Consider the following 23,484-nt stretch of genomic DNA (forward strand, 5'->3'; position numbering starts at 1 on the left):
TGTTTACTAACTTCACTCCTAAAAGGTCTGGCTCTAATTTTTAGACGCAGCCCCCCCTAGTCGTACCTCCCCAACCACCGGAAATGGTTCCTCTCTATCTGTTGCCCTTAATATCCTGAAAACTTCAATCAGGTCACCTCTTAACCTTCTGAATTCTAGGGAACACAACCCTTAAAGTCCGGGTATCATTCTGGTAAACACACAGATGCCAACTCACCTCTTGGCCAGATCTGACTGACTGATCCGAGTGGAGGGTCTCTATCTCTCCAACCACCATGGCTCCTTCCAGACACTCATGGAGATCGTTGAAACCATTGACCTGCAGAGGATACTGTCCGAACGTCTCAATGTTAGAGAACATTTTGCCTGTACAAGCGACAGAGAGAAGAAAAAAAAAACAAGATTCTCAGCATGCTTCACGTGATACATCTGTTCACAGCTGGATGATGCAACCCATCTTTCAGAAAGAATCGGTTCAGGTTCCGTCAGGAATACAGCGGGTACTTTCATTCACATCAGATATAACTCGTGCGGGAACCAAGTGAAAAATCTGCATATAAATGAGCGCTTGTTGGAAACATGATCTTCCAGTCTTAATGGCATCCTCTTTCTGTCTGTTGTCTGGAGGATTTAGATCCTAGATAGCCTGATGCGCTTCTTGTAGAGTTAATAAAAACACAATTCCCTCATCTTAGTCCTTTGGCACCACCTTGCTCTCTAGGCCCTTTAGGTGCCCAGCACCATGTGCCATTGTCTGAAAAGTAGGGCAACAAATCTGGAGAAGGTTTCTACCCAAAAAGTTGACCTGCCTTATCTACTTACAAATGCTGACAGACACATTATACATTTCCAATATTTTCTTTGGGCAGGTAGGTAACCCATTTCCAAACTTTGCTTACACCAATATTTCGGCAAGCCTAAAGAGAGAGCGAGAGAGAGCGAGAGCGCGCGAGAGAGAGCGAGAGCGCGCGAGAGAGAGCGAGAGCGCGCGAGAGCGAGAGAGAGAGCGAGAGAGCGAGAGAGCGAGAGCGAGAGCGAGAGCGAGCGAGAGCTAGAGCGAGAGCGAGAGCGAGAGCGAGAGAGAGCGAGAGAGAGCGAGAGAGAGCGAGAGAGAGCGAGAGAGAGCAAGAGCGCGCGAGAGAGCGCGAGAGAGCGCGAGAGAGAGCGAGAGAGAGCGAGAGCGCGCGAGAGAGAGCGAGAGAGAGCGAGAGAGAGCGAGAGAGAGCGAGAGAGAGCGAGAGAGAGCGAGAGAGAGCGAGAGAGAGCGAGAGAGAGCGAGAGAGAGCGAGAGAGAGCGAGAGAGAGCGAGAGCGCGCGAGAGAGAGCGAGAGCGCGAGAGAGAGAGCGAGAGCGCGAGAGAGGGGGAGAGAGAGAGCGAGGGGGAGAGAGAGAGAGAGAGGGGGAGAGAGAGAGAGAGAGGGGGAGAGAGAGAGAGAGAGGGGGAGAGAGAGAGAGAGAGAGAGAGAGCGAGAGCGCGAGAGAGAGAGAGAGAGAGCGTGAAAAGGTGAGCTGCAGTATGACTGACACGGACCCACAGATATTTTTTCAGACTTCACCAGACGCAACAGGCAAAGTCCCACACCATCCTGACAAGGCATATTATTGCATTGTTGGTGCAGGGACCGAGTGTGTATTGGCGCCACTGTGTTAGCCAATGAGTTGGAGGCGGAGCGGGACGCACAACAGCCGATTCTACAGCAAACTCTGCAAACAGTAAACAAACAGACCTCTCGGAGCTGAGTCGAAATCATCCATTAAGATGTTTGCAACCAACTGAGAGAGAGGAACTTGTAACGCATCAGCCCATCAGGGGTGGATTGATTCATTAAGTCAGAGATCAAGGTACCAACCCAGGCCCCGAATTACATGCAATTTATAAAGACATGACAGAAATAATAAGTAAAAGTAATTTCAGAAGAGAGTTAGTGAAAGGGTAATGACAAATCACAGCATGAATTTTGTACCATCGTGAATGCCTTCTGCCAAGAACGTCCCATAGAAGAGCTCCACCATTGGGTTCTGAGACTTCTTGTGTGAATTTCTGTAGCGTACAAAAGATAATGACAATTTTTAATTACATCCATCAGCCTCTTTTAAATAGTTGAGATAAGATATAGTATAAATGATAAATTGCCACATAATAGACTTGTTGCACAAGAACATAAACATAAGAAATAGGAGCAGGAGTCGACCATTTGGCCCCTCGAGCCTGTTCCGCCGTTCAATATCATGGCTGATCTGATCTTGGGCTCAGCTCCACTTCCCCGCCCGCTCCCCATAACCCTTGACTCCCTTATCATTCAAAAATCTGTCTATCTCCACCTTAAATATGTTCAATGACCCAGCCTCCACAGCTCTCTGGGGCAGAGAATTCCACAGATCCACGACCCTCTGGGAGAGGAAATTCCTCCTCATTTCTGTTTTAAATGGGCGGCCCCTTATTCTGAGACGATTCGCAAAATTGAAGCCCATGGGATTAAAGGGGCAGCGGCAGCATGGATACATAATTGGCTGAGACACAGACAGCAGAGTGTAGGGGTGAACGGATGCTTTTCTGGAGCGGGGGCTGGGGGGGGGGGAAGTATACAGTGGTGTCTCCAGTACAGTGTTGGCGACATAACTGAGGAAACTGGCGGAAAGGAATTACTACGCAGCGGTGTGGAGGAGCGGAGAGGAGATGGGTGGCAATACCATCCTTCACCCCGAAGAAGTCTGCACCAACATTTTCATTTGTGGGTGGGGGGGGGGGGGGGGGGGGGGTAGGGAAATTGCGGTCAGAGGCTTCCTTCAGGTGAATGTCTCCGACCGGAAAAAAATTAACGAAAATACCTGGTGGTCCCGGAGGATTGCTGGTCGGAGGCCTAGTTTCGCAGTCCAGCGTACGGGAACATGTGTTATGTGTTCCAGGTGCATCTTGGGATCAGGTGGGCCTGGACCACCAATCACAATGTAGTATTCTCATTGATCATAATGGGAGTTCCATTTGTACGAGCTCCCATTACTATCAATGAGAATAACCCCAAAACGACAAGAAACACAACACAATAAATTAAAAAAAACCTGACATATTTAAAAGTAATTGAAGTTGAATGATTGAGAAAACAAATTATGTTTTTGGATTTTTTTTTGTGTGTTTTAATAGGGTTAAAAATAAACTTGCCTTAATGGGCAGGGTTTTTAATATAAAAATGAGTGATTAAATTAAATTTTTCTAGTAAGCTACACGCCTGCTTTTACCAGGCGTAAGAGTTTGAAGGACATTTGTTGGACAAGAATTGGGCAAATAGCCCAATCTCTGCCCCGCAGATGCCCTTCCTGTGGGGATGTGTGCGATCTGTAAAAATTGGCAGATCGCAAAAGCCGGTTCTCAGCGGAGGCGCATCGTACCCACCGGAGGCGCTGCAATTCTCGGCCCAATAACATGGGAGGAAATTATTACAGACAAGAGCATGAATATGATCATTCCCATTCAAAAAATATCAAGTATGATTGAGGCTGAACCTGCTGTCTACCATGGGAAAGAATGATCCTTAAGCTGCTCCATGGAGTCCCTTCCCATGGCATTGTCCTTCATGTGCACTGAGCTGAACTTACTTTACATTTGCTGCCATCTGGAACGCATCCTCCAACCAGTCCAGGAGTTTGTGTGTAAACTCACTCACATCCTGAAAGAAAAAATACTTTTATATAAACAACTTTCACGACCACCAGACATCCCAAAGCGCTTTACAGCCAATAACCCCAAAACGACAAGAAACACAACACAATAAATTAAAAAAAACCTGACATATTTAAAAGTAATTGAAGTTGAATGATTGAGAAAACAAATTATGTTTTTGGATTTTTTTAATGTGTTTTAATAGGGTTAAAAATAAACTTGCCTTAATGGGCAGGGTTCTTAATATAAAAACGCTTTACTTCTGAAGTGTAGTCACTGTTGTAATGTGGGAAACACGACAGTTAATTTTCACACAAGCAAGCTCGCACAAACAGCAATGTGATAATGACCAGATAATCTGTTTTAGTGATGTTGATTGAGGGATAAATATTGGCCAGGACACCAAGGACAACATCTCCTGCTCTTCTTCGAAATAGTGCTGCAGGATCTTTTACATCCACCTGAGAGAGCCAATGGGGCCTCAGTATAACATCCCATCTGAAAGACGGCACCTCTGACAGTGCAGCACTCCCTCAGTAACGCACTGGAGTGTCTAGATTTTTGTGCTCAAGTTCCTGGAGTGGGACTTGAACCCACAACCTTCTGATTCAAGAGACGAAGGTGCTATCCACTGAGCCACAGCTGACCCTCCTGGTTAAAAACAAAGGCAGAAAATAATGTTTGGAGAATAATGAGCTTGGTTCAGGTAAAGAAGGCTCTGAATTTGATCTCATCGCTCTCACTCCAATCCTACCGCTTTCACCTTTGACATCGATCTAAGATAGGGCCTCGGGTTAATGCCTCATCTGAAGGATGCCACCTTCGATAATGCAGCACTCCCTCAGTAGTACGCGGGAATGTTGGCTTAGGTTATGTGCTCAATACCCTGGTGCTCAAACTCATAACTTTCTGGCCCAGAGAAGAAAGTAATGGCAACTGAGTCAAACAGATAAGGTCAAGATCCAGGAGTCAACATACACTCCCAGTACCAACTTCCCAATATCCAGTATTGGGCTCAGTATTGGAGGAAAAGATAACGCTAATTAACACCCAACTGAAACAGCTCAAGAAATTGATAGAACCTTGGCTTAATACTTCAACCAAAGGGATAACATCACTGACACTGCAGCACTTCTTCAGTACTGCATTGGTGTATCTGTCCACATTATGTGGTCAAACATCTAGTATTGCTTCAGAGATATGAGTGATATCAAACTAGCCAAATCGATACAAGGTTCTTTCAAACTTCAAATTTTTCTCGTAACAAGGGGATATTGATCTGAAATCAGTTCTCATATTTCCAGTTATGACGTACCTATCAGTGTAGTTATAATTATCGTGATGCCTGCACCATAACTGGAAATGGATGAAGAGGGAAAGTTACTTAATACATTTGAAATGAGAGGAAATTAATAATACGTAATAAATGGAACAAACTGTGTGACAATTTATGAAATATTGCGGCAGAAATTCTGGCCTCCCAGGTCCATATGGAGTGTGTACGGACCCGGGAAGGCATGGCAAAAGCCGGTTTTCAGCACACAACGCGCATGCGCTGAAAACCGGCTTTTCCGATCTGTCAAGCTGGAGCTGGACAGATCCTCCCTATCTCGGGAGCGAGGACTTTTATACGGGCAAGACTGCAGGATTTACCCATATCTTGCCCAGCAGATGTCCTAAAAACTCTTGCGCCTGATAAAAGCAGGCGCATTGCCACAAGTTGAACGATCGACAAGGTCATTCTAGAATTCTCCATTGTTATCAGCATTCAAGGCTTGTGTTTAAATCTCATTACCAGTCTAGTTGTGCGCCTCTACTGATGTTATAATTTTGATATTATCATGTGCGCAATGAGTGGTTCTTAGACCCACCTGCTGTGCCTCGTTTGATCTAAACGCATCCTTAAGGAGTTCTACTGCATTCGATGGATCGACGTACTTCCGCTTGGAGGCCACCATCAAGGCAAATAGGCATCGAAGTTCCTGCATAAATGCCAAGTTTCGCTGCTCCTGTTCAATAAATAACTCACTTAGAAGTTTCAAATAACTGTTAATATACACCCCAGTGTGAACCCATGTGTACTGGCTGCGTTAAAGTAATTGTTCAACAATGCTTCACAGACCTAATATTATTGAGCCCATCCAAACCTTGGCTGGCCGTGTCTTAACTCAAACCAAGTCCCGTTCATCCTTCAGCCTTCTGCTTGCTGGCCTATGCTGGCACCCAGTCCCCGAACTCCTCAATTTTAAAATTCTCATCCTTGTGTTCAAACCCCTCCATGGCCTCGCCCCCTCCCTATTTCTCTAACATAAGAACATAAGAAATAGGAACAGGAGTAGGCCATACGGCCCCTCGAGCCTGCTCCGCCATTCAATAAGATCATGGCTGATCTGATCATGGACTCAGCTCCACTTCCCCGCCCGCTCCCCATAACCTCTTATCGCTCAAGAAACTGTCTATTTCTGTCTTAAATTTATTCAATGTCCTGGCTTCCACAGCTCTCTGAGGCAACGAATTCCACAGATTTACAACCCTCTGAGAAGAAATTCCTCCTCATCTCAGTTTTAAATGGGCGGCCCCTTATTCTAAGATCATGCCCTCTAGTTCTAGTCTCCCCCATCAGTGGAAACATCTTCTCTGCATCCACCTTGTCAAGCCCCCTCATAATCTTATACGTTTTGATAAGATCAGCTCTCATTCTTCTGAACACCAATGAGTAGAGTCCCAACCTACTCAACCTTTCCTCATAAGTACCCCCCCCCCCCAACTCCAGCCTTCATCTCTGCACTTCTCCAATTCTGGCCTCTTGTGCATCCCCCATTTCCACCCTTCCACCCCTTATTCTGAGACTGTGACCCCTATTTCTAATGACTCCCCAACTCCTCATAGGACAATCCCCCCATCGTAGGAATCAGTCTCGTGAACATTTGCTGCACTCCTTTTCCTCATCCTCGGCACGCAACACATAAGAACATAGGAACAGGAGTAGACCATTCAATCCCTTGTGCCTGTTCCACCATTCAATGAGATCATGGCTGATCTATGGTCTATGACCTGTCTTTGCCTCATATCCCTTAATACCTTTGGTTAACAAAAAGTTATCAATCTCCGATTTTAAATTAACAATTGATCTAGCATCAATTGCTGTTTGCAGAAGAGCTCCAAACTTCTATATAGAAGTGTTTCCTAATTTCACTCCTAATTTTTAGATTATGCCCCCTAGTCCTAGAATCCCCAACCAGCAGAAACAGTTTATCTCTATCTACCCTACCAGTTCCCCTTAATATCGTGGAAACTTCAATCAAATCATCCTTTAACCTTCTAAATTCTAGGGAATACAACCCTAGTTTGTGTAATCTCTGCTCGTAATTTAACCCTTGGAGTCCTGGTATCATTCTGGTAAACCTATGCTGCGCTCCCTCCAAGGCCAATATTTCCTTCAAGTTTTTGATGCGAGATTTCCCACATTTGTCTTCCTTAATAATGCAACCTCTTTTAAGATGTATCAAAACATCTGCATCACTGCACTAATGTAGCCCAACGCCTACAGGATTTTGATTAACTGACTAGTTAACATTAGAATCAGGTGAATAAGTTGCTCCATTTACTTCAAACTGACTCACTGGGCATGACATAGACTATGATGCATTAGCAGCAGCACATATAATGGATTTTACTTTAGTGATTGTTTTGGGATATGGTGAAACAGAATGATCCTTTTACCGCACTGTACGGTAAGTGTGTGACTCAGTACAGTCTGACAGGGTAGGGGGATTGACAGGATAGAAACATAGAAAATAGGAGCAGGAGTAGGCCATTCGGCCCTTCAAGTCTGCACCACCATTCAACATGATCATGGCTGATCCTCTATCTCAACATCATATTCCCGCTTTCTCCCCATACCCCTTGATGCCTTTTGCGTCAAGAAATCGATCTATCTCCTTCTTAAATATATTCAGTGACTTGGTCTCCACAGCCTTCTGTGGTAGAGAATTCCACAGGTTTACCACCCTCCGAGTGAAGAAATTTCTCCTCATCTCAGTCCTAAATTTCCTACCCCGTATCCTGAGACTGTGACCCCATGTTCTAGACTTCCCAGCCGGGGAAACATCCTCCCCGCATCCAGTCTGTCCAGCCCCGTCAGAATTTTATATGTTTCAATGAGATCCCCTCTCATTCTTCTAAACGCCAGTGAATACAGGCCTAGTCGACCCAATCTTTCCTCATACGAAAGTCCTGCCATCCCAGGAATCAGTCTGCTGAACCTTCCCTGCACTCCCTCTATGGCAAGTGTATCCTTTCTTAGGTAAGGAGTGCAAAACTGCACACAATACTCCAGATGTAGATGCTGAGAGGCTGTTTGCCCCGGTGGGAGAGTCTAAAACGAGGGGGTCACAGTCTCAGGACAAGGGGTAGGCTATTTAAGACGGAGAATGTTTTCAATTGCTTTTTCTGGTTGTGAATCTTTGGGATTCTCTACCCCAGAGGGCTGTGGATGCTGAGTCATTGGAGTATATTCAAAACTGAGAAAGATAGGTTTTGGGGAATCAAGGGATATGAAGATTGGGTGGGAAAATGGAGTTGCGATTGAAGATTAGCCACGATCTTATTGAATGGCGGAGCAGGCTCGAGGGGCCATGTGGTATAATCCTTCTCCCATTTCTTATGTTCCCTTGTTGGGATGAGAAGCCCCAATCCCAATTCACACGACCAATCTCCAACCCCTCTCTCTTTATTCACCATTACCCAATGCTGCACTTGCATTATCACCGGTTTGTGGGTCATTAATGGTACACAAGACAGCGACATGATATGTAATATTCTGCACTCAGCTCCTGTCCTCCCTCACGGTGCTCAGTCAGGCCACTGCTCCATCCGACACAACAGAACGTTCTCATTTTGACCGTGCAATGCTTTTCCTTTTGCATAGAATTACATAGAATGTACAGCAAGAGAAACAGGCCATTCGGCCCAACTGGTCTATGCCGTGTTTATGCTGCACTGGAGTCTCCTCCCACCCTACTTCATCTCCCTCCATCAGCAGAACCTCTAATCCTTTCTCCCTCATGTGTTTATCTAGCTTCCCCTTAAATGTATCTATCCTATTCACCTCAACCACTCCCTGTGGGAGCAAGTTCCATATTCTAATCACTCAGCCAAGAAGTTTCTCATAGATTCCTTATTGGATTTACTAGTGATTATCTTATAGTTCTAGCCCCTAGTTTTGGACTCGCCTCGCAAGTGCAAACACCTTCTCCAAGTCTGCCCTCTCAAACCCCTTTCCTAATTTTAGAGACCTCAATTAGGTCACCCCTCAGCCTTCTCTTTTCCAGAGAAAAGATACCCAGCCTGTTTAGTTTTTCCTGATAATTGTAACTCCTCAGTTCAGATACCATCCTTGTAATTTTAATTTTTTTGTGTTGTTGGACCATTTTGTGGGTGAACTTACAGTGTGGCTCCTGCAGTTTTCGTGTGGGTTTTCTGGCACCGTGTAGTTCAGCACCAGTCGTCGAAACTCCGGCAGTTGGAAGAGGGACTGGGAAAAATAGACAGACAAAAGCAGAAGTTAAACATACGAGGAATTCGACTGGACCTGAAACGGTTTTCAGCAGATTCCAAACAGTCTCCACCCAAAGCCGCAGAACAGAAATGAAAATCTGTCAATAGGCATATCATTGTCCTTACAGCTCATCATGTGATGTAATAATCCCCGTGATACTGTTCAACATTTCAACCATTCCCACAGAATAAATATAGGGTCAACAGCACCTGGCAGTACTTTGATCAAAATCTGATGACTTCATGATTTCTTGATGCACAGAACTCAGGATATAAACTAATACCTTAATCTCACTGCCTGTTACTGTCATCCTCAAATATAGAGTGGAGCTCATTTTTGTAAAAGAACATCCTAGATGAAAAAAGACCAAGGTTAATCGAGTTCGCCTTTGGTAGTTGCACTGTACAACGGCCAAAGACCGCCCTAAGTAGAGGAAGAGCATCCGGGAGGGCGCTGAGCACCTCGAGTCTCATCGCCGAGAGCATGCAGAAATCAAGCGCAGGCAGCGAAAAGAGCGTGCGGCAAACCTGTCCCACCTACCCTTTCCTTCAACCACTGTCTGTCCCACCTGTGACAGGGACTGTGTTTCTCGTATTGGACTGTTCAGCCACCGAAGGACTCATGTTAAGAGTGGAAACAAGACTTCCTCTATTCTGAAGGACTGCCAATGATGATGATGATGATGATGATATACGACGATAGTGGAGTTGCTGAATAAGCATTAGCCAGAAGAATTCCCGTCTCTTCTTTGAAACAGTACTGTGACCCGTGGGATCGTTTACGTCCACCTGAGAGAGCAGACGGGGCCTCGGTTTAACCTTTCCCGGAAGACGGCACCTCTGAAAGTGCAGCCCTCCCTCAACACTGCACTGGGAGTGTCAACCTAGATTTTGTGCTCAAGTCCCTGGAGTGGGGGCTTGAACCCACAACCTGCTGACTCAGAGGCGAGAGAGTGCTACCCACTGAGCCACGGCCGACACAAGCCATCCAGGCACTGCTGGCTAGAGGGGGAAAGATGCTGGCAAAACACAAGAAGCTGACAGCACCACAGCCCTGGGGAGAGTTGCGCCATTCTCAGCAGTGAGACACGCAGCAGTAAATTGGTACCGGCGCTGAATTGTCAACTAAGGGAGGAATCAGTTACCTCAAAAGTAATTGCTTGAACCGTTTTAGCATTGGGGAAACAAAGAGCTAGACTTTCCACTTCACATCGCCCATATATCACCCAAACCGGCCAGCTATCGCTCATTTTGACCAAAAAGTGGAAATTCAGCCTGGAACATCGTCGGAAAATTAACCCCCCAAATTTCGGCACACATCGCCGAGCTGATCGCCCGAACGTCGCCGAGTGGAATGTTCGGCACATCGCTGGGCTGATCGCTCGCCGAGAACATTGCTGGTGAATAGTTGCTTTTCCCGCGCCTTCCTCACAGACTGCTATTGCCCCTGGTGTAACATCTTGAGGTCATCGAGGAGAACTGTTGGCCACCATTATGGCACTTCATTAAGTTGAGCTTATAACTGGTCATCATCATAGGCAGTCCCTCGAAATCGAGGAAGACTTGCTTCCACTCTAAAAGTGAGTTCTCAGGTGACTGAACAGTCGAATATGGGAATTACAGTCTCTGTCACTGTAGTTAACTGGTGGTGAGCAGGTGAATACAGGGGACGGAGTGGGATTAAGCCCCACTGACCCAGGTTCAGTGCCTAATCCACTCGCAGTTAGTCGTTCTGAGCTGCTGTGTGTTACAACTGGCCACAGCATCCCTCCGCTGCGAGACCCTGTGCTCACTGACCTACATTGGCTCCCGGTCCAGCAACACCTCGGACGTAAAATTCTCCTCCTGGTGTTCAAATCTCTCCATGGCCTCGCTCCTTCCTTTCTCTGTAACCTCCTCCAGCCCTCCAACCCTCTGCGCTCCTCCAATTGTGACCCCTTGAGCATCGCTGATTTTAATCGGACGACCATCGGTGGCCGTGCCTTCAGCTGCCTGGGCTCTAAGCTCTGGAACTCCCTCCCTAAACCTCTCCTGCTCTTCACCTCTCTCTCCTTTAAGGTGCTCCTTAAAACCTACCTCATTAACCAAACTTTTGGTCATCTGTCCGATTGTGTCTTGTGGCTCTATCAATTTTTGCCTGATTACGCTCCTGTGAAGCACCTCGAGACGTTTTACTATGTTAAAAGCGCTATATAAATAATGTTATTGTTGCTGTTGAGGTGTGGATTACGATTACGATGGGTTCCTGTCCCTGACTGCTATACATATCATCATTAGCATAGACAGTCCCTCGGAGTCGAGGAACTGCTTCCACACTAAATGTGAGTTCTCAGGTGACTGTACAGTCCCAATACAGGAATTACAGTCTCTGTCACAGGTAGGACAGACGGTGGTTGGAGGAATGGGAGGTTGGGACGCCTGGTAGCCAGGCGTTCCTTCCGCTGTCGACGCTAGGCTTCAGCTTGCTCTTGGCGAAGAAATTAGAGGTGTTCAACGCCTTCCTGGATGCTTTTCCTCCACTTTGAGCGATCTTGGGCCAGGGATTCCCAGGTGTCGATGGGGAGGTTGCACTTGTTCAAGGAGGCTTTGAGGGTGCCCTTGAAGCATTTCCTCTGCCCACCTGGGGCTCGCATGCTGAGGGTGAGATGAAGCATTGTCGCAAGGAAGATCGAGAAGAGCGTTGGTGCGATGACACAGCCTTGCTTGACCCCGGTCCGAACGTGGAATGGGTCTGAGATGGATACGTTGGCCATAACCACTGCAAAAAATGTACATGCAGACATATTCGGCAATGACAAAAAAATCAGGGTTGGCTATGAGGTTCCCCAATAGTCAGATAACCCGTCGACACTCACTGTCCAAGCTCAATAATGGCCACATGGGAAAGAGGCCCGAAGGGCCACCGCTATCTCTAGAACCTTACCTGGGAGGTAAAGATTGGGGGGAGAAAAGCCTTGGAAGGGTTTTAAAAAACGATGAGAGATGAGAGGAGCAAGCAGGGACAAATTGCGGGAGGGAGACAATTCCAAAATAAAGAGCGGAGGGGAGAGGACATCTTAAATTATGGTGGATGGTTGGTGACAAGAGACATTCAGCTGATTTTCCCTGCACACCACCACCACCCCTCCATTCTTCCCCCCCACACCACCCCTCCCTCCGCCACCCTCACCCCCTCACCCACCCACCCCTCCCTCCCTCGTCCTCTTCCCCCTCTCCCTCCACCCCCACTCTGCTCCCCTCTCCCCCCCTCCCTGCACCCCACTCCCCCTCTCATCCCCTCCCTGCACCCCACTCCCCCTCTCCTCCCCTCCCTCCTTCCCCTCTCCCCCTCTCCTCCCCTCCCTCCATCCCCACTCCCCCTCTCCTCCCCTCCCTCCATCCCCACTCCCCCTCTCCTCCCCTCCCTCCATCCCCACTCCCCCTCTCCTCCCCTCCCTCCATCCCCACCCCCCCTCTCCTCTCCTCCCTCCATCCCCACTCCCCCTCTCCTCCCCTCCCTCCATCCCCACTCCCCCTCTCCTCCCCTCTCCCCCCCTCCCTCCAACCCCACTCCCCCTCTCCTCCCCTCCAACACCCCCACCATTGCACTAGAGAGGGTACAGAGGAGATTTACGAGGATGTCGCCTGGATTGGAGAATTTTAGTGATGAGGAAAGATGAGCTAGGCTGGGGTTGTTTTCTTTGGAACAGAGGAGGCTGAGAGGAGACCTTATTGAGGTGTATAAAATTATGAGGGGCCTAGATAGAGTGGATAGGAAGTACCACATAAAAGATTACTGCACAAGATAAAAGTTCACGGGGGTGGGGGTAATATATTAGCATGGATAGAAGATTGGCTAACAGAGAATCGGGATAAATGGTTCATTCTCAGGTTGGCAACCATTAACTAGTGGGGTGCCGCAGGGATCAGTGCTGTGACCCTAACTATTTACAATCTATATTAATGATCTTAGAATAAGGGGCCGCCCATTTAAAACAGAGATGAGGAGAAATTTCTTCTCTCAGAGGGTTGTAAATCTGTGGAATTTGCTGCCTCAGAGATCTGTGGAAGCTGGGACATTGAATAAATTTAAGGCAGAAATAGACAGTTTCTTAAATGATAAGGGGATAAGGGGTTATGGGGAGCAGGCGGGGAAGTGGAGCTGAGTCCATGATCAGATCAGCCATGATCTTATTGAATGGCAGAGCAGGCGCGGTGGGCCAAATGGCCTCCTCCTGCTCCTATTTCTTATGTTCTTATGACCTATTTCTCTTAAAATGGTCAACAAACAGGGGGCATAGATTGAAAGTGATTGGTAGGAGGTAGAGAGGGGATTTTTTTCACCCAAAGGTTGTTGGTGGGGGTCTGGAACTCACTGTCTGAAAGGGTGGTAGAGGCAGAAACCCTCACCACATTTAAAAAGTACTTGGATGTGCACTTGAAGTGCCGTAACCTGCAGGGCTACGGACCGAGAGCTGGAAAGTGGGATTAGGCTGGATAGCTCTTTGTTGGTCGGCGCGGACACGATGGGCCGGAATGGCCTCCGACCGTGCTGGAGGTTTCTATCATTCTATGATTCCAGTCACTGCACTTACTCAAAGAGAGAAGGGGTAGAAATTTGAGGTGGGGCAGAACCAGTGGTATCGGATACGCAACGCCATATAATTAGCTCCATCGACTGCAAGAATATCAGGCGCTGCGAGTTACGGGCGGTCAATCCGATCATGCCCATTCTGTGCCACCGCCTGAGCCCAGTAACTGTAAAGGTTTATAATAATTAACATCGGATTGTGTCACAGCAGGACAGGAAATAAAAACCTCTTCAATGAAAAGGGATAAGACCGACGTCAATTGCCTTTCAAAGGAGCTGCTGTGAAAAAATTAAATTAACTTCTCCGTGTTTTAGGCAGCTTCATTTTTTAATGGGGAAACAAGACGTGTGTTTGTGTCAACAGATCCCAGCCGACCCACCCCCCTTTCTCACTTGTTTATCTCCGCCTAGGATCGTAAAGTGAGTACATCTGCTCCGATAAACAACTCAGCACAGCCTCAACACATTAATTGTCATCTGATACCAATCTACAAAACATACCATGGTACATACTCAGCAAGAGCTACCCCTCGGTGCCAAGTTAAAACCTACTAAGCTCGCTGCGGACTTCTTAATTCTGCAGCCAATTTGCATGAACTCAGAGAATTTGCTCACAGCAAGGACTAGATTCCCAGCGAAGATGCCATTTAAACAATTTTCCCGTTGTCCGACAGTGCTCTCCCATTAGTGGTCTCGGGCAGAATTTATTGGACTATCTTAATTTTTTTTAATTTGTTCCTGGGACGTGAGCAAGGCTAGCATTTATTGCCCATTCATAACTGCTCTGGAGAAGGTGGTGGTGAGCCGCCTTCTTGAACCGCTGGGGGCAGTTAAGAGTCAACCACATTGCTGTGGGTCTGGAGTCACCTATAGGACAAATCGGGTAAGGACGGCAGATTTCCTTCCCTAAAGGACATTAGTGAACCAGATGGATTTTTAACGACAATCCAGTTAATTTCATGGACACCATTACCAACACTGGCTTTTTTATTACAGATTTATTTAATTAACTGAATTTAAATTCCCCAGTTGCCATGGTGGGATGTGAACTCGTGTCTCCGGATCATTAGTCCAGGCCTCTGCATTACTAGACCAATAACATAACCACTATGTTATAGTGCCATGGGATCTTTTACATTCACCTGAGAAAGCAGATGGGGCCTTGGTTTAATGTTTCATTCGAAAGACGGCATCTTCAACAGTGCAGCGCTCCCTCAGTACTGCCCCTCCGACAGTGCGGCGCTCCCTCAGTACTGCCCCTCAGACAGTGCGGCGCTCCCTCAGTACTGCCCCACCGACAGTGCGGCGCTCCCTCAGTACTGCCCCTCCGACAGTGCAGCGTTCCCTTAGTACTGCCCCTCCGACAGTGCGGCGCTCCCTCAGCACTGCCCCTCCGACAGTGCGGCGCTCCCTCAGCACTGCCCCTCCGACAGTGCGGCGCTTCCTCAGTACTGCCCCTCCGACAGTGCGGCGTTCCCTCAGCACTGCCCCTCCGACAGTGCAGCGCTCCCTCAGTACTGCCCCTCCGACAGTGCGGCGTTCCCTCAGCACTGCCCCTCCGACAGTGCGGCGTTCCCTCAGTACTGCCCCTCCGACAGTGCGGCGTTCCCTCAGCACTGCCCCTCCGACAGTGCGGCGCTCCCTCAGCACTGCCCCTCCGACAGTGCGGCACTCCCTCAGTACTGCCCCTCTGACACTGCGGCATTCCCTCAGCACTGCCCCTCCGACAGTGCGGCGCTTCCTCAGTACTGCCCCTCCGACAGTGCGGCGTTCCCTCAGCACTGCCCCTCCGACAGTGCAGCGCTCCCTCAGTACTGCCCCTCCGACAGTGCGGCGTTCCCTCAGCACTGCCCCTCCGACAGTGCGGCGTTCCCTCAGTACTGCCCCTCCGACAGTGCGGCGTTCCCTCAGCACTGCCCCTCCGACAGTGCGGCGCTCCCTCAGCACTGCCCCTCCGACAGTGCGGCACTCCCTCAGTACTGCCCCTCTGACACTGCGGCATTCCCTCAGTACTGCCCCTCCGACAGTGCGGCGCTCCCTCAGTGCGGCGCTCCCTCAGCACTGCCCCTCCGACAGTGCAGCGCTCCCTCAGTATGGCCCCTCCGACAGTGCGGCGCTCCCTCAGCACTGCCCCTCTGACACTGCTGCACTCCCTCAGCACTGCCCCTCCGACAGTGCGGCGCTCCCTCAGCACTGCCCCTCCGACAGTGCGGCGCTCCCTCAGCACTGCCCCTCCGACAGTGTGGCGCTCCCTCAGCTCTGCCCCTCCGACAGTAACATCACCACTATGCTACCGTACCCTTAATATTTATGGCTCCTTGACAAGTGAAAATATTCTCTCGATATCTACCCTATCAATCCTTTCAGAATCTTAACTGCCTCTCATCAGGTCACCTCGCAATAGACGGTGCAACCCCATGTACTGTGCTCCCCAAATTAGAGTATTATGAACTCTTGGGAAAAGCCAAATAAACCTGTGGCCAATTTACAGATAAACCTTGGGAATTTCTCCTAAACTCTTCAAGGCAATCAATCAAACTCAAGGAAACCTTGGCTACCCAAATCCATCACTCGGCGAACTGAACTAACTGCCACTCACCCCAGTGAGCCAACAAGAAGCCCCAGAGTTTCTTCGTGTACTTAAAGCGATGCCAATCTGAATCAAAAGCAATCTCTGCAAGATAGCGAGAAATCTCTTCGCTCTCAAAAATCAGAGCGAATGCTCTAAACTGCATACGAGTTCACAAAGCAAGGTTCAAGAAGGGAATCCGACAGAAACATATTTGGTATGTGTATGCAATAAAGGTTCAAACTGTTTAACTAAGCAAGGTACGACTTTGCCTGTGCTTTATTTAGTCCCAAAATGCCTTACTCACAAAATGGCTGGCCTTTTCTACCAGAGCAGCATCATGTGCGGGCTGTTCAGTGGCCTCCAACAATGACACCATCTGGTGGCTACAAACAGCATGTACATACATGACAATATTGAATCCCCTTCCTAAACGTCTCCGCCTCTTTATCGCTCTCTCCTCCTTTAAGACACGCCTTAAAACCTACCTCTTTGAACAAGCTGTCCCATTATCCCTTTACGTGGCTCAGTATCATTTATTGCTTCATAATCACTTCTGTTAAAGGCGCTATATGAACGCAGGTTGCTGTTATTGCATTGGAACGGGCGAGGATAACCACAGGTGGGGGAGGGAGTGAAGAATAACAGATGGTCACTCTGGCTCATGTCATCCTTACTGTAATGTATTTGCTTCATGGGTTATTCGCTTCAGCATTCACAGTAACACATTGCTATTAAGAACTAGTTGGTTTATTAGCAAAGGTTTAACAATCACACTACACGTTACCAGTTCATCCACCAGGCTCAGAATTGCATACCACATCATGGATGACCTAGGCCCAACTGGCTGGGGTTTTATTGAGTCTTGTGAACATCACGTGACTGGCTAAGCCACTCACAATGCAACAGCTCCACAACTATTTTGAGCATAACATTGAATCAAGTGCCCCCTTTTGGTAAAGGGACTAGAACCCACAAATTTCCGAATAAAACTTTAAAGTAACCTTTGTTCAAATTAAAATTTGGTTGCTGGGGGTGATGATGCACTCCAGTCCCTCCAGCACCCACCTCTCACGGAAGGCCGCGAGCATACCGGTGGACACCGCGTGCTCCATCTCCAGGGACACCCTGGCTCGGATGTCACCGCGGAAGAGAGGCGGGCAGTCGGGCTGAACGACCCCCTCGACCGCCCGCTGCCTGGACCGGTTAATGGCCACCTTGGCCATGTCCAGGAGCAGTTCTGCGAGGAGGCCCTCGGACCTGCCCGCTCCCCTCCGCTACTCACAGATGCATGCATTACACTCAGCACTCGGCTTCATTACCTGTATCACTGCACTGAACCAGCAGGTGTTTCCAACGTTCTTGAGTCCTACCGGCCACTTATCCTCGCGTTTCCGATCATGTGGGTTGGGAGAATCACCCCAGGCTTCGCACCGCTTCCTTTTCAACCCAGCTTTACCCTCGCCACCATTTGAGTCGCCCGCTCTGGAACACAAAGGAGGCCTTGCGGTCACTTTTAAAACCAAGAGAGAAAAATAATTGTTTTCTTTTTACCTTTAATACAAAAGGTAATCCCCTTTACCAAAAAAAAACACAAGGAGTCAAAGAGGCAGGGAGACAATGGGTGGATAGACTCGGGTTTACAATCTATTACTCCGGGGAGGGACTGAACTAAGGTCAAATGTCCCCCACAAGAAATAGAAGTTGGAAAGCTTCAAGGAGAACCCTGTTCCTGGTGAGACGAAGACTGACGCAGGCAGTGATTTGGAATCAAGGCACGAGATACACAACTAGGTCGGGGGGGGGGGGGGGAGGGGGGGAGGGAGATCAGGAATAAGGTGGTAAGAAACAGGAGCAGGAGTCGGCCATTCGAACCTGCTCCACCATTCAATGAGATTATGGCTGATCTTCTACCTCAACTCCGCTTTCCCGCCCGATCCCCATATCCCTTGATTCTCCTCGAGTCCAAAAACCTATCGATCTCAGCCTTGAATATACTCAAAGACTGAGCATCCACAGCCCTCTGGGGTAGAGAATTCCAAAGATTCACCACCCTCTGAGTGAAGAAATTTCTTCTCAACTCAGCCCTAAACGGCCGACCCCTTATTCTGAGACTGTGACCCTGGTTTTAGACTCCGCAGCGAGGGGAGGGGGGGGGGGGGGGGGGGGAAGAGGAGGGGGGAATAAAGCCTACTTTCATACCAGAATATTGTTCCCACCCCCCAGCAACAAAATAAAGTTGGGTTGAGCTCGACAGAAGTAGTCTAATGGATGGTCAAAGCCGAACAACAAGGCAAGTGTTGCAGAAACAAAACCACTTTTCACAACTTCCAGAATCTGAGTCAGAACTCGGCATCGGGCCAGGCTTTCAAAGCTCATCCCAGATCCCTGAACAGTATAGATTATTGTGGCTTGTGCAAAAAAAAAAGAAAAATGAAAGGGCCCCATTCAATTCTCAAAGCCACTGCATGACTAGGTTTGTGGAGCACCGTACTGGCTGGGGTCCTGATTCTCTGCCTCTTTCTGAGGCTTCTTGCTTTCCCGCAGGCTGAGTGCGATCGCTTTCTGGAGGTCTTCCTTCTCGTTCCCGGTGAGGTCGATGACACCTGCAGGGAGCAATGGGAAATTCACCGTTGGTGCAGATCAGAAACTGGACTGAAATAATGACAACAACAACGAAGGGTCATGGACCCGGGGCGCTGGCTCTGTGTCTCTCCACAGGGGCTGCCTGCACGGAGATTTCCAGCATTTTTCTGTTTTTAGGCTCACTATACTGCAGAGCTCTCAGCAGAATTTCATTCTTTTGTCAGCTTACAGACTTTCAGCTGAATTTACGTCCGTTTTATGTTTGACATAAAGTTGTGTTGAAGTAAATCAGTACAATGTTCCTCAAACTAGTTTCTGCCATGATGTATTCTATGCTTACTTTTGTTATTAGTAATATTTAAACACACGCACATTTTTGTTATAGTTTCGCACCATAGTTTTTCTCATTCATAGCTATTTAAAGAGGAGACTGTGGGGCAGTTCAAGCAGTCTTTTGGATGAGACATTAAACCGAGGCCCCGTCTGCTCTCTCCCAGGTGAATGTAAAAGATCCCTCGGCACTATTTCGAAGAGCAGGGAAGTTATCCCCGGTGTCCTGGCCAACATTCATTCTTCAATCAACATAACAAAAAAAAAACAGATTATCTGGTCATTATCACATTGCTGTTTGTGGGAGCTTGCTGTGCGCAAGTTGGCTGCTTTGCACTTTTTAAAATTAGCACGATGGGCAGGTAGAGGTTTTTAAAAATCAGCATTCTCACTGACCATGTGTCTGTCTTTGAACGATGGAAGTGGCAGGCTCGGTGAGAGAAGGGGAAGCGAGGGGGAAAAGTGGGCACTGGACACGACACAGAGCATTGCGGTGCCCGGCGGTGAACAACGCAGCCTTTCTCGCACCGATCATTTCCTTCTCTCAACGCAACCCCTCTCCTCCCAAGCCAGCTGTCTCGGGTGCGAAGGACTTACTGCCACGTGGCTGGTTGTCTGTTGCTGTGCTGATTTCGTTGTCTGGTTCGTTGGCCGTTGCTCCGTAGCCTGGTTCCCTGGCACTTTCATCGGTGAGGAAGCTCACTGCCTGATTTATGTCCCCGCTGCTGACCTATGGACGAGCGGACAGATAGCGACAACATTAAAAGATGACAACAACGATTCAGCATGCTCATCATTGTTTTTAAAGAAATAGGAAACGCTAACTTCTTTAGACATACAGTATAGTACATTAGATGTACAGTGGACACCTCAAGTCGCTGGAGAAATACCACCAACGATGTCTCCGCAAGATCCTGCAAATCCCCTGGGAGGACAGACGCACCAACGTCAGTGTTCTCGATCAGGCCAACATCCCCAGCACATCGAAGCACTGACCACACTCGATCAGCTCCGCTGGGCGTGCCACATGCCCGACACGAGACTCCCAAAGCAAGCGGTCTATTCAGAACTCCTTCACGGCAAACGAGCCAAAGGTGGGCAGAGGAAACGTTACAGGGACACCTATAAAGCCTCCTTGATAAAGTGCGACATCCCCACCGACACCTGGGAGTCCCTGGCCAAAGTCCGTCCTGACTGGAGGAAGAGCATCCGGGAGGGCGCTGAGCACCTCGAGTCTCGTCGCCGAGAGCATGCAGAAATCAAGCACAGGCAGCGGAAGGAGCGTGCGGCAAACCTGTCCCACCCTCCCTTTCCCTCAACCACTGTCTGTCCCACCTGTGACAGGGACTGTGGTTCTTGTATTGGACTGTTCAGTCACCTAAGAACTCATTTTTAGAGTGGAAGCAAGTCTTCCTCGACTCCGAGGGACTGCCTATGATGATGATGAGTTACTTTTGAAAGTGTCAGCAGGGGCTCAGGGGGTAGCACACTCACCTCTGAGTCAGAAGGTTTTGGGTTCAAGTCCCACTCTAGACACTTGAACACAAAAAGAATCTAGGCTGATGCTCCAGTGCAGTGCTGAGGGAATGCTGCACTGTCGGAGGTGCAATCTTTCGGATGAGACGTTAAACCGAAGTCCCGTCTGCCCCCTCAGGTGGATGTAAAAGATCCCATTGCATTATTTCGAAGAAGAGCAGGGGAGTTACCCCTGGTGTCTGGACCAATATTTATCCCTCAATCAACATAATAAAAAAACAGATTATCTGGTCATTATCACATCGCTGTTTGTGGGAGCTTGCTGTGCGCACATTACAACCGTGACTACACTTCAACAGTACTACATTGGCTGTAAAGCGCTTTGAGACGTCCGGTGATCGTGAAAGGCGCTCTATAAATGTAAGTCTTTCATTCTTCTTCTTCTTCCTAAAAGTATGCAGGTGGTGTTGGGAAACAACAGGAATGACACCCCAGTGCAGTAGTAAGGAAATGCTGCTCGAGTCAAGGTGTCTTCCTTTGGATGAGACGTTAAACCAAGGTCCTGCCTGACCTCAAGAATCTTCGAGGAAGAGCAGGGAAGTCTCTCGGTGTTCTGGCCCAAGTTTCTCCCTCGACAAATGCAACCAAAAACAAATAAACTGGTCATGCTTCTCATTGCTGTTCGTGCGACCTTGCTATGGACAAAAATGGCTGCAGTGTGTGCTAGCATAGTCACTACATTACAAAGTAATTTATTGTACATGAAGCAGTTTTCCGAATTTTGAGGAGGTGAGTTAAGGTGCTCCGCAAAAGAACATTTTTTCTTCCACAGCTTCCCTCGATAAAATGAGCGGCTGCAGTTTCAGACTTCGGCCACGAGAGGCCACAAGTTAGCTGCGGAAATGCTGCACGGTTTCTCTGCAGAAAGGGTCGGACGTTCTTCAGCCACCCAAATGCACCGCGAGCGGGATCCCGCGGTTTCAGAACGTGCGCCACATCCACGGGCAGTGACCGGCTCGCGCTTGGCGTGCTCAGCGTGGATTACCGCCTCCCGTAACGCGTACCCTGGGGACACCTTTAACGGGTCCGCTCGCGGACCAGACCGAAGATCCGCTCGACAACGCTGCAACCAGCCAGGCGCCTGCCCTGCTGATGCCTCAGACATCATCGCAGGGCACTTTACCGTGGCGCTTGGCTCCACCTTTGTCTAGTCCGTTGCCTCCGTTAAGCTCTGCCACAATGGCCTGAAAATCCTGGCCTCCCTGGGTCCGCATGAATTTTCTACAGACCCGGGAAGGCATCGGAAAAGCCGATTTTCAGCACGCAATGTGCATGCGCTGAAAACCGGCTTTTCCGATCTCGCGCATCTCGAGAGCGAGGATATTTGCAAGGGCAAGATTACGGGATTTACCCATATCTTGCCCAGCAAATGTCCTCAAAACTCTTGCGCCTGGTAAAAGCAGGAGCATAGCCAACTGTTACAGGCATAAGAGTTTAAAAACATACCAAAACATAATTAAATTTAATTTAAAAAACATTTTTAAAAAACCAACCCCACCATGTTACATTTATTTTTAGCCATAATTTAAAAAACCTTTTTAAAAACGCGGGAAAAAATAATTTCTCTCAGACTTTAATTTTAATTATGTGAAGTGAGTTTTTTTTATTACATTAATAGCAATGAGTAGTCGTAGATACGGAGTTCCCATTGCTATAAATGAGAAAGCTGTGGAATACTGTACCTGACTGGCTGAGCAGTCACACGTGACTGCACCTTCTGCGTGGGAACCTGGAGGACGGGAGCGCGCTCTGCAACGCGGGAAGAGAAGGCCACCCCACCGAAATCCCACGCTCCCCCCCGAACCATCAGGTACTTTCGTAGAAATGTTTCGGGTCAGAGGCAATTGGCCGCAGGAAGCCTCTGACCCCAATTTCAGGGCCGTTATAATTCCATCACCAATCTGCAGAACCACATTGAATTTACAACAACAACTTGTATTTATATAGCGCCTTTAATGTAGTGAAACGTCCCAAGGCGCTTCACAGGAGTGCTATGAGATTTTAAAAATGTGACACCGAGCCTCATGAGGAGAAATTAGCGCAGGTGACCAAAAGCTTGGTCAGAGGAAGGTTTTAAGGTGCGTCCTGAAGGAGGAATGAGAGGTAGAGAGGCGGAGAGGTTTAGGCAGGGAGGTCCAGAGCTTGGGGCCCAGGCAACAGAAGGCACGGCTACCGATGGTTGCGCGATTATAACCAGGGATGCTCAGGAGGGCAGAATTAGAGGAGCGCAGGGAGGGTTGTGGGGCTGGAGGAGATTACAGAGATAGGGAGGAGCGAGGGCCATGGAGCGATTTGAAAATAAGGATGAGAATTTTGAAATTGCGGCGTTGCTTAACCGGGAGTCAATATAGGTCAGCGAGCACAGGGGGTGATAGGTGAGCGGGACTTGGTGCGAGTTAGGACATGGGCTGCCAAGTTCTGGATCACTTCCAATTTACATAGGACAAAATGTCCAGCACAGAAACAGGTCATGCCGGTGTTTATGCGCCACACGAGCTTCCACCCACACTACTTCACCCAACCCCATCACCCGTATCCTTCTATTCCTTTCTCGCTCATGTGCTTATCTAGCTTCCCTTCAAAACTTCCAATAAAACGGGCCATCCCCAAATTTGGGGGGGGAGGGGGGGGAAAACTGCTCGACGATGCCACAAAAGTCATGGCCAGCACTGATGT

At 48.5% G+C, this 23,484-nt stretch overlaps 1 protein-coding gene across 2 annotated transcripts in view; it reads right to left on the reverse strand.

Moving 5' to 3' along the window:
- Positions 1 to 23,484, reverse strand: part of usp28 (ubiquitin specific peptidase 28) — a 97,794-nt gene that overhangs the window by 40,052 nt on the left and 34,258 nt on the right. For both annotated transcript variants that reach the window (XM_070894492.1, XM_070894491.1), the window contains exons 3-10: positions 19,870 to 20,002; positions 18,851 to 18,962; positions 17,679 to 17,841; positions 9,108 to 9,194; positions 5,530 to 5,667; positions 3,595 to 3,665; positions 1,965 to 2,041; positions 218 to 366 (exon numbers count right to left, since the gene is read on the reverse strand). In XM_070894492.1, the coding sequence (XP_070750593.1) occupies positions 218 to 366; positions 1,965 to 2,041; positions 3,595 to 3,665; positions 5,530 to 5,667; positions 9,108 to 9,194; positions 17,679 to 17,841; positions 18,851 to 18,962; positions 19,870 to 20,002 (930 nt within the window). The remainder of the gene's footprint in view (positions 1 to 217; positions 367 to 1,964; positions 2,042 to 3,594; positions 3,666 to 5,529; positions 5,668 to 9,107; positions 9,195 to 17,678; positions 17,842 to 18,850; positions 18,963 to 19,869; positions 20,003 to 23,484) is intronic.

This window comes from Pristiophorus japonicus, chromosome 11 (assembly GCF_044704955.1).
Source record: "Pristiophorus japonicus isolate sPriJap1 chromosome 11, sPriJap1.hap1, whole genome shotgun sequence".
NCBI lineage: Eukaryota > Metazoa > Chordata > Chondrichthyes > Pristiophoridae > Pristiophorus > Pristiophorus japonicus.